Genomic DNA, 10,814 nt, shown 5'->3' with positions numbered 1-10,814 from the left:
ACACTCTTTTCTTGCTGATCTGAAGTATAGAGTTTGTGTGTGCAGGAAGAAATGGCTGAAGCAAAGTTAAAATCCATTTCTGAATTATTGACATTAATGGCAAATTTAGCCATTGCTGTAGCAGAGCATTTCAGTAAGTGCCGAGTCCTGTGGTCTCCAAAAATTCACAAGGGGATGAGGTTTCTGAGACCATTGTGCAACCCAGCCCTGCTTTATGGCACATCAGGTATTTGCCGGCTGTTCCTCGCTCCTGGCCTGCCACATAAAGGTTCTTCTGTTCTTGGCTAGAAATGTTTCCATTGTGCGTGCTTGCAATTGCCCAGGAGGCTTCCCTTAGCTCTCTGTTCCTGCCCTGCTTTCTGGCATGGTTTTAGTGAGCAAATATCACCTGGAAAAGCTGAATCCCTCTGCCTGCAGCCCACATCAGCCTCTGCTGGGCTTGGGGCCAGCAGAAGGTATGGCAAGGAGAGTGAATGGCCCCACGCTCTGTAATAGTCTCATTTGTGGGAATTACTGCTCCTGGATTGCCTGGGAGAAGGGGAAAAGAGAGGAGACAATGTGGATTAGATGAGGCAAGAGTGTGCTGCGACACTGTTCATTGAGAAGGTGCTTGAAAACAAAAGGGGTATGTCCAAAAGTGCTGGCTCTCCTTCCCAGAGTGTGCATGGCAAGTGGGACTGATTTCCTCCCAGAAACACGCGTGGAAGACCAGGAAAAAGAAGGGCAAGCTCAGGGCTGATGTAAAAACTGGATCTGAGGTGGGGACATGCCAGACAGCCTTTGCCTTGGAGTAGTCTCCGCTTGTCAAAGTATCTGCTGGCTGTGACGGAAGACGTTGCCTCCAATCTGTTGTTTTCTAATTGCCGTAGACATCGTTTTCTGGCAGCAGCCCTGATGAATGGATCTCTCCCCCTCACATTTCAGCTGGGAGGGAAAGCGGTGGAAATCTGTCTTTCCTCTCATTAGCACTGAACGTGTGGCAACTGATAAGCCTTGCAGGAGCTCAGGGTTAATCTTCCTGGAAAGGACCTCTTCCTTATCTACCCAGACCTTCTCTCTGGAGGTCCTCATGTGGAAATACCATGCTCACAAGCAGCTGGGCCCAGCCCCTTGTAGGGATTGTCTTATTGATCAGATGCTTAAGATGTGGCTTTACAATCTTTCCTTTTTTTTTTTTAATTAAAAAAGAGATGAAAAGGGTCTTTAAAATGTTGGCACTTATATTTTCATGTCAGAGTAACAGGAAGGCCGAGCAGATGAAACACAGGGGTAGAAAGCAGGAGGCAGAAGTGGACACATTGCTTTGCTGCATCTCCCTCTCGTGTGTGAGCAAAGAGAGCGCAGTGGCTCTCAAGGGTGTCGTGAGGACTGGGAAATGCTTGGAAAACCTCCAAGGTCTTTTCAAAAGAAGGTGTTGGGACAGTGCCAAGCACAGCGCTCTGTTCAGTGCTCAAGGTCCTGGGGGAAGAGCTGCTATGAGCCTTCCCCTTGCTGGGCAACTCAGACTCTGTGCTCAAGTGTCCTGCAGCTCCCAGCATGATTGCTTAGAAAATAAGCAAAAATCTGTATTTTCGGTGATGCTTAAAAAGTTCCTGGTCAAAAGCACTAGCGCTGCTGGTGTGTGCCTCTTCCAGCATTCAGGCAGAAGCCAGTCTTGGCTTAAGGTAAGGGCTCCTGCTCTAGGACTTACCTCTGTTCCTGACCAGTCCTGCTCAGCCACTCCCTTCGGAGGGTTCAAAATCTCGCAGCATCCCAAAGGGATGTCTTCTCTCAAGGGATATGGGAACTGCTTTCTCAGGATCCTTGTTTCTGGTTACCTGCCTCTGGCTCACCAGTTCTGCCTGTCAGGCAATACTGCATTGAGCTAAACCTTCCTGAACTCTTTGTAAACCATCTTATCTCTCCATCTTGTCCACCTACCTGCTGCCTTGCACAACAGCCCTATTTCCAGGCTGCTGAGATGTTGCGTTAATGCTTCTTGGTTCCATTTTAAGAAATCACAGTCCTGTTGTCAAATGTGGGAAGCAACCCACACTGGAAAGCCAAGCAAATTTGCACTTCTTCCTGCTGGGAAATGCACAGTTTGGCTGAGGTTTGAAGATAGTGCACATGAGATATCTTTGCACGATCATGTCAGTAACAGGTACTAAATTTTCTCCTGAGAAGTGGACTGATGCAGTTACCAGTAAGCTGAGGAGCTATGGAATGGTTGGCACAAGGAGCCCCTGCTGATGAAAGGAAGGAGGATGAGACAGGAGTTCATGAACTAGATCTCCATTTGGGGTTTTCTGCATGTCTGCTGCAACTCTGCCAGGGCTTTCTCTGTTGAATCTGAACGCACCCAGCACGTGGCTTTTGAGGTCAGCCTCATCGTGAAGCATGGCTGAGAGCAGGAAGTCTTGGCTTGAGTTTGAGTGGTGGCCCCAGGCAGTTTTTCATGGTCCCTCCTCCTTCTCCGAAGGGGAGCCAGGGCTGAGGCTGCTTCCCATGGGAGCCCCAGCCACGCTGCTCTCTCCCGGGCGTTGTGCAAGCGTCAGGGTGCGCAGCCAACGGCGTTCTCCAGATCCAGGCCGTGCCTCGCTCAGGTGCGTGGGTTGTGCTGGGGAGTCGTTATTGCCACAGTGATGATTTGGAGATAGTGCAAACCAAAGGCTTTCACCACCCAAGAAGGGAGGGCGAAGAAATTACTCACAGCAGGGTCCTTGAGGCAGCCTGGAGAAGCCTGTACCCATCCTCTCCTTGCCTCTAGATAAGAAGCTGTTTTTCTCCCATGCAACAAAGCTGTCTTCCCAGGAGCAATTCCAGGATGTCTGAGCCCCCAAATCACAGTGGGTTTTTTTTAATCTCGTGGCAAAATGCAGGAGAGCAAATGTGTCCACCAGTGTGTGTAACAGAACCGCCTGTTTCATCCCCTTTGCAGGACTGACTGAAGCATTAACTTTATTAGCACATTTAGATACGACTTGATAAAAATCGGCCGTCGATCCGCTTGGTTCTGTTTGCACCATTCCTCCAAATCTGTTCGCTCTGCAACATCATGTTTTCCTCTCTCGAGGGAGTCAGTCTGACAGCTGCCAAAGAACGGGGACAGCTTGTCTTCTTGGAAGGCCTCAAGTCCTGCCTTGACCTCTTGTTTGGAGAGGAGGAGAAGCAGTCAGGACAGTCCAGTCCTCTTCAGTTTATAAGGTAAACCTGAGCAGTTGATGGTTCTGCTGGGGCTCAGCAGGGCCCCCAGCACAGAGCATTTTCCCCTTCATGTCTTCTACCACTGCAGCCAACACCGAGAGCAGCAGTGAGGTCCACAGCTGAGACCTGGCTCCTTTTGGGCTTCCCTCCAAGGCCCGAGGACTCAGTAGCTGGGCACCTAAGTGAAGGGAAATGCTGGTGCTGTGCACATTGCTGTGCTTGTCCTGCCCTGTCTCTCCCTGCTGCTCAGATTCTGTCCCCCTTCTCCAGCATTTTGGGGCAATTTCTGCCCCTATCCTCATTGCCAAGCATGTTATAGGTCTAGAGAAAATTTATTTCAGCACTCAACAGGTTTGTGTCAAATAAAGCTCCATCCAAGCAGTTTTATTGCCTTTTTTTTATTATTATTCTGAGTTTTATTCTCATCCAAGAGAACAGTGCTGCTTTAACCATGCTGGCTTTCATTTTTATTCCCACTTCACTTTCTCCATGTCCCTGATGATTTGGTAGAAAAAAAATCCACTGAGGGCTGTTAAATTGGCAGATACCGCCTCTGGGCAAGGACTGCTGCGTACTTGCTCTGTTCCTGTATGCTCCCAGTTCTCCGCTGTTTCAGACGCATGCTGGGGTAGATGGGCCTTTGGTAAGACCTGGGGCAGGCACTGAAACCCCGCAGACCCCTGTGCCGTGGGACCATGCAGCCCTTCAGGTCTGGGTGAGTGGGTGTTGCTGAAGTGCGGCAGGATCAAGCACTGGACAAGCTCAAGAAGTGGGCTGATGTGAACCTCATGAGGTTCAACAAGGCCAAGTGCACTTTAAACTAAAAGAGGGCAGATATCAGACTAGACATAAGGAAGAAATTCTTGAATATGAGGGTGGTGAAACACCAGGACAGGTTGCCCAGAGAGGTGGTAGATGTCCCATCCCTGGAAACATTCAAGGCCAGGTTGGACAGGACTCTGAGCAACCTGATGTAGTTGAAGATGTCCCTGCTTGTGGCAGGGGGCGTGGACTAGTTGACCTTTAAAGGTCCTTTCCAACCTAAACCATGCTTTGATTCTATGATCCCTGGAGCCGGGCAGGAGGGTTTCACCGCACACAGTTGAGTAAAGGAGCAGTGACTGTCACAGCAGTGGGGACAGCAGGGAGGGTGCAGGCTGGTGTTCCCTGCATTGGGTCAGTGGGTGAGGAGGGGGATGCACAACATGCGTGTGGGCCAAGCCCCTTGAGACCTCTTTCTTCTCTTCCAGTGAGAGCGCTTCTGACCTCAAAGCCTTGTTTGACTTTGTCCGGACGTCCCTGACTCCCACTGGCAGCGACTCCTGGAAGGGCCCCGTGCTGCTGGTGGATGACCTCAGCGTCCTGCTCAGCCTGGGTGCCACACCAGTGGCGGTGCTGGACTTCATCCACTACTGCAGAGTCACGGTGTGCTACCAGCTGAAGGTACTGCTCCCTCCGTACACAGCATCCTGTACACTACATGTAGAGAAGAGCCTCTGGAGCAAAGCTTGGCTTTCTTTTCTTTTTTCACCTGTGCATGGTGAGGTTTGGAAGGCTTTGGCTATCCAAGAAATTTAAATCATTGCTCTAGGGCCACTCTCAGGGAGTTGTGTTAGTCCTTGGAGTACCTCTGTAGGGTCCTTTGCAACTGGTTTCCCAGGAGGAGGGTGCTCTCTGTTCCTGAAGTGAGAGCAGGGATTCAAGGTCTAAAATATTGTTTCTTACAGCTCCTGGCTCTCCAGAGATCTCTACTCACACCCGTGTTTGTGTGCGTGTGGGAGAGCAGCGAAGGAAATGGGTTACGAAGGTAGTGAGGGGCTGATGAGTCTTGCAGGGGGCAGAGATGAAGGCCCACTTGGAGGGGATGCAAGTCTCTGCTTCCGCCGATCTTCAGTGTTGCTGTGTGTTGTACCAGCTTGTTTCTAAGGGCACGTGACAATGCAGCAATTCTACAAAGATCTCCCCAGCGATGTGTTAACTTCTGAGAGCATTGCAGCCAAAAATCATTACACTCACATCCATCCTTTGCTATTTACATTGCAGCGTCCCCCACCCTGGCCACTTCTTTCTCTGCTTGAGTGTGAAATAAAGTAGATGGTGTCAGGTTTTGTTAGCCTGCACTTCGTATGGTGCCAGGGTCTTTGTGCTGTAAATGCTGACGAGGGATGTTCTGCTTGCTGAGAATATTTACCTCCAAAACAGCTAAAAAAGATGATAATGCTAACCCATTTCTATTTCTGTCTAAGATGTTCCAAAGCTTTAAAGTATGTTTTGATTGATTGGGAATTTCATGTTATTTTAAGTCCTTGGTGACCTGCATGGGCTGAGGCAGAGACTCTTGGGATGTATTTTTAACAGATTTGGTGTTGCATTGGGGAGCTCTTTGCTTCTTGTGAGAGCTGTGAAGGTTCAAGCATCACAGCTCTGGCTGCGGCCGTTTGGCCGTGTCTTTATTTAGCTGTTCTGAATTCATTCAGAGTTGCCATTTGCATGGCCTGACAGACTGGTTTAACTAGACAGCTGTCTCATAACCAGGGCTTGATGTATTTTTAGGCTGCATATTTTTAATATATATGTGTGTATATGTAAATACAGTATATATACAGCAAACTGTTTCAGAGTTTTATATATGTATCTGCTGTTTATTTTCCCAGCGGACTTTAGCTCAGACCCAGCTGCCGTGCTGGGGGATGCCTAAGTAGCTTAGTTAGCAGGGCATTTGTGCAAGCTCCCGTTGCTATCTCCCCTTCCTTACCCTGAGCGGATTAGGAGTCAGCCAGGGGCTCATCGCTGCCTGGTGCTCTCCTTCCAGGGAAACATCGTGGTGCTGGTTCACAGCAACGAGGATTCAGAAGACGAGGAAAACGAACTGATTGTGAACTCCCTGTGTCATCACAGTGACCTGATCCTGTGGGTAGAGGGGCTGGCGACCGGCTTCTGCAAGGATGTTCATGGGCAGGTAATGCACAGGAGAGCACGGAGAGGGGGCACACGTTGATGTCACACACAACGCTGCCTGCAGGCCCAAGGGTGGGTGAGACATGCTGCATCTGCCCCATGGGAGATGGCCCAGGACTAGCCTGGTCTGAAGCATGGTTAAGGACTAACGAGCAGCCTTGCTGCAGTCACCAGGATCTGCAGGAGCACCTGGGCTCTTACAGCCGTGACTCCACTTCCATGGGGATATTCAGGGATATCCTGCCACCAGGGGACTCCCCCATCCCTGGAAGCTCGAAGGCGTTTGTACAGCAGCTGTGGTACAGGTTGTCTCCTGCCCCAAGAAGATGGCGAAGAAAAATATCTATTTCCTGGGAAGCTTCCCCAAACTATCCTGTTGGTGAATCTCAGCCTGGCTTGTAGTGATCTCTTCTGGGCTGGGAGGGCAGCTGGGTCGCTGGGGCCTGGTCACTGCGTGGTCCCTTGTCAGGGGCTGCCACCAAGGGGGCTGGTTACAGGCAGCTGTGTGGTTTTCCTATCAGTCATCCACCTTCCCTGCAGGCCAGCAAGAGGTGTGTGGGGGTGAGGATGCTGTGTCTGGGGCAGCCAAAGGGATGATATTCCTGTTCCTTTCCTTTTGCAGATTAAAATAATTAGGAGAGTGTCCTTGGAGCTGACAGCGGAGCAGGATCTCGTCCAGATCTACCAGTATAAGATCCAGGACAAGAATGTCACCTTTTTTGCTAGAGGGCTGTCAGCTGCAGTCCTGTGATGCTGCGATACCACGCAGCGCTGTGAGCAAAGCCGGGGCGGCTGGTACCTCTAGACTGGACGTGCCACCAAACCAGCCTGGCTGCTTCACCAGCGCCTTCCAGGAGCCCTGCAGCAAACTAACCCAGGAGGGAAGCTTAAACACGTGTTGGACTGCATGCCAACGAGGGGATTAGCCTGCCCAGAGCTTGCTGCATCCCTTTGTCCTCCCACCCTGTTCCCAACACATGCAGGCCAAGAAGAAGTGCAAAAACTTGCAAGAATGGCCCTTAGAGCGTGTAAATACAAGCAGGGAGGATGCCCGGCGGCCTGGGTGTGCCTCACCCTTTCTAGTGTGTTAGGGCAGGGCAGTGCCAGGCACTGCTGTGTGGAGGGATCACCCCACCCACCCGCTGGCATTTAATGAGATGACACAGAGCGGGTGGAGGCAGGGACGATCCGGGAGCCTGTTGCAATTCTTACCTTTCTCCCAGCTCTAGCACAGGAGAGATTTGCTCAACTCCCAACTTCCGCAGAATTAAAAAAAAAAAAAAATCTATAGCTATATGTATAGCCCCTCACCTTGCTGCAGTGAGACCTAGAGGCTGCCTTGCTTGGTTGATGGCTTGCTTTGTTTTTTTACTTTCCCTCTTTTCACGTGAAACCCCTGTGTCTGTGTGTGTCTGTTTAGCGTGTGGCTTCCCAAGCTTGTCCTTGGCTTTGGATGATGAACAGACACTTGTACGTGAGCCTCTGTCTCAGCCACTGCTTCCGGACCACAAATCATTACTAGCATTTATATGACCTGCCTGTATTGAAGGATTATTGGGGGCTAATAATCACTAATTTTAATTAGGTAAGGGTACAGTCATTAAGTAACCGTGAATCTCTGTATGGGAACCGCTCCCCACAGGCTCCTTGGCAGGGGAGAGAAGTGGGCATCTCCTGGGCTGGGGTGAGGAGATGACTTTGGGTCCCCCTCCCTCCCCACAGATGCAAGTGCAGTCCCGGGAGCAGAGCTCAGACCTGGAGGTCTCCTGGTAGCTGGTCTGGCTGTAGTGGGAGATAAAGGACATCCCGCACGCTTGTGAGAGACAAGAGTGACCTGCCATGTCCTTTCCTTGCAGCTCTAGAGCTGGGGTAACAACTCTGTGAGACATATTTCTGCTTTTTCCATGCAGAAATGCTGCACACCCCAGTGACCCGTCCTGCTGTGGGTGTTGGGAACAGTCCCCTTTGGCTTGAGTTTGGGGAGTCCTGGCATGCTTGGAAGCTGTGGCTGCTTATTGATAGCAGCCCAGGGAGACTGGGCAGGCTCTGGGGATTGTGGCGAGTGCCAAGGAATGCAGGAGGGCGAACAAGGCCTCGCGCGTGCTTTAGGATCACTTGACCCTACTATATGGGAACGTAACCTATGGGTCTCTCTGTGCTGCCAAGGAGAGCTCCAAGTCGTGTCTCCAGCCCAGCCTCGCTCAGCAACCTCCCAACTTCCAGGGTCAGGCAGTGCCTCCTGGGCCTGACCCAAGCCCCAGAGCGTCACAGCCCCAAATTATCTTTGGTGGGTGAGCCCCGAGCTGCCGGTGTGTGTGGCCCAGGCAGGCAGCCAGATCCTGAGTGTGGTGTGCCGGCGGGGCTTGGGGTGCCCAGCCTGGCAGCCGTGGGGCTAGGAAGCAGCCAGGTCCAGAGCTTACTGTGCCCAAACCCCTGTCCAACCTCCGTGTGGAGGCAGAGCCAGTGACACCACTATGGTTTGGGGTCCCAAGTGCCCCCGAGCTGTGCACAGAGTCCCAGGCTCCTTGGGAAGGTTCCTGGTAGCTGATGGTGCCGTGGTACCGCTGCTGGTGGGTGCAAAGCACCGTACCCTGTCCTGGCAGAGACAGGCTGGTGACTCCGTCTCCTCCCACATCACACAAACCCTCGGGATGGTTCCTGCTGTGCCCTGGTGGGGTAAAGAAAGTGTTTTTCGGCCATCAGCCGTGCAAGCGGCAGAGCTCAGCACCGCTGCTACTGCCGGCCCAGCGTGGTGGCAGTGCCCAGGGGCTGATGCGCGGTCACAATCTGCAAAGGGAGGACGAGATGACTGGTAGGTCTTGGGGAAGGGAGCTGCTGGCACCGTCGCTGCAGGCACTATGGCTGCTTAAAATGCACCTGTAGTAGGCGTATAATGGTGTGTAATTGAAGTAACGCCTGGATGATTAGCTATCCCTTGGAGAGATCCCAAAACATCCCTGCTCCAAGGCTCTGCCTCCCTCCTCTGAAACCAGCAGGGTGACCGTGTGGCATTGCTGCTGGCTTTTGCCCGGTTTCTTTCTGTGCTCGACTGATGCCTCCATCCAAGCAAGAAACCAGAGGCTGTCCGGGGCTCAGAGTTGGGATGGGCACCACTCGGGGAGCAGCACCCTGACCCCTGGTGTCCCCATGCAGGGGGATGTTTCTCCAGGATCCAAGGCCCTTCCAAACGAGCCGCTCTTTGCACTGTGCACCGGTGAGGGCTTGGACAGGCACCATCTGGGAGATGCCTCCTGGAGAAGGGGAGGTGAAACCTGTGGTGGTTCCTGGTTGACAGCAAGGATCAAGCCCAACGTTTCCTCCATCCCTGCTCAATGTCCAGAGGTGGCATCTGCCATCAGGACATGATTGCTGGAGGCCAATCTGTCAGCTCTGCTGAGCCAAGGCCACCCAGCATGGCCACGGCTGAACCAAGACCTTGCTCTGGAGCTGATGCTGCGGAAGGCAGCGCAGAAAGCAGAGACGAGGAGGGACACTACTGATGGCAGAACGGGGTGACCTTGCGCAGGGTCAGGCAACATCTGCGTGCTCGGGGCCGCTGCTACGTGCAGCGCTCTGTTTGAGAGCCAGAGCTTGTGTAACAACGCTGCATCTCGACTGATAAGGCAGGTGGGACTTGGCCCGAGGTCTCTGGTCTTCATTCCCTTGGCCTTGGTGGGAACAGCCTGGGTCCTTGGCCAGGCAGCAACTGGGGAAAGGCCCGTCAAGGCTGGGACTGGTGGGGCAGGGGTGCAGGTCCCCTGGGAGAGGGTTGGATGCAATGGTTTGGGGAAGGGCTGCCAGCAGTGGGGACTGTCAGAAAGCGTCAGAGCCTGATGGCTGCAAGAAAGGCCCTGGAAAAGTCTGGTGCGTGGGGGGTGCTCAGCCCCAGGAGACGAACGAGCAGGGGCTGCCTTTACCCTGTCCTATTTCTGCTCCTTTCCTTTGTTCCTTCCCTGCTTCTTGCTCTGGTTTTCCACCAAGACTTGTCTTCTCAGGGCTGGTTCCCCTTCTGACACCTCCTCTTTCCTCAGAGGGCTACCCTGGGATTTCAGGAGTGATGCTTGGCAGCCGGGAGCTGTGCCAGGGGTGACTGCCAGGCCAGCAGTACCAATGTGGGGCTGGCTGGCTGTGGGGCAGTGGTGGCTTGGCTGCCTTCCACCGTTCCCCTCTGTCCCTGCCGGCACCGGAGCTGCCGCATCCTTTCCTGCCGACCTCGGCCTTTTCCCCCATGGCTTCCTCCGCACTGGGGGAAAAGACGCTAACGACTTTTCTCTGGTGCCACAGGGTAAGCCCTGACCCTGCGGGCGCCCTGTGCCCAGGCTATGGGGCATCCCACCCCATGCCAAGGCCGTGTTGGCAGGAACAGCATGGGCATTTCTGGGGGGGGGGAAAGGAAAAGATCCCTTGGCCTGTGGGTACCACCTGCTCCTTCCAGGGGAGCAGCCCTCCCGACCCAGCCCAAGCCATGTGCCACTGTCCCCTCTGTGCCCAGGGCTCCCGGTGTCCGGCCCGCTCCGGTCCCCCGCAGCTCCGGCCAGCCGAGTCCCCTCTATCCCCTGCACCGAGCTGCCGGTGGAAGGTCCACTGTCGTCCCCCCCACCCCTGACGCTGCCCCAGGGTTCCTGGTGCCCAATCCTCCCCCGCGTCTACCCTGTGCCGCAGAATTCCCA

General features: G+C 53.3%; 1 protein-coding gene across 1 annotated transcript in view; it reads left to right on the top strand.

Moving 5' to 3' along the window:
- Positions 1 to 7,337, top strand: part of ELP6 (elongator acetyltransferase complex subunit 6) — a 17,077-nt gene extending 9,740 nt beyond the window's left edge. Inside the window, exons 4-7 of the mRNA XM_010562024.1 lie at positions 3,056 to 3,186; positions 4,437 to 4,629; positions 5,999 to 6,145; positions 6,767 to 7,337. Of these exons, the coding sequence (XP_010560326.1) occupies positions 3,056 to 3,186; positions 4,437 to 4,629; positions 5,999 to 6,145; positions 6,767 to 6,895 (600 nt within the window). The 3' untranslated portion in view covers positions 6,896 to 7,337. The remainder of the gene's footprint in view (positions 1 to 3,055; positions 3,187 to 4,436; positions 4,630 to 5,998; positions 6,146 to 6,766) is intronic.
- The last annotated feature ends 3,477 nt before the right edge of the window (positions 7,338 to 10,814 follow it).

Source organism: Haliaeetus leucocephalus, unplaced genomic scaffold (assembly GCF_000737465.1).
Source record: "Haliaeetus leucocephalus isolate CR32 unplaced genomic scaffold, Haliaeetus_leucocephalus-4.0 Scaffold0, whole genome shotgun sequence".
Taxonomy (NCBI): domain Eukaryota; kingdom Metazoa; phylum Chordata; class Aves; order Accipitriformes; family Accipitridae; genus Haliaeetus; species Haliaeetus leucocephalus.
The sequence above is the reverse complement of the archived record's forward strand: the minus strand, read 5'-3'. Positions and strand labels throughout refer to the sequence as shown.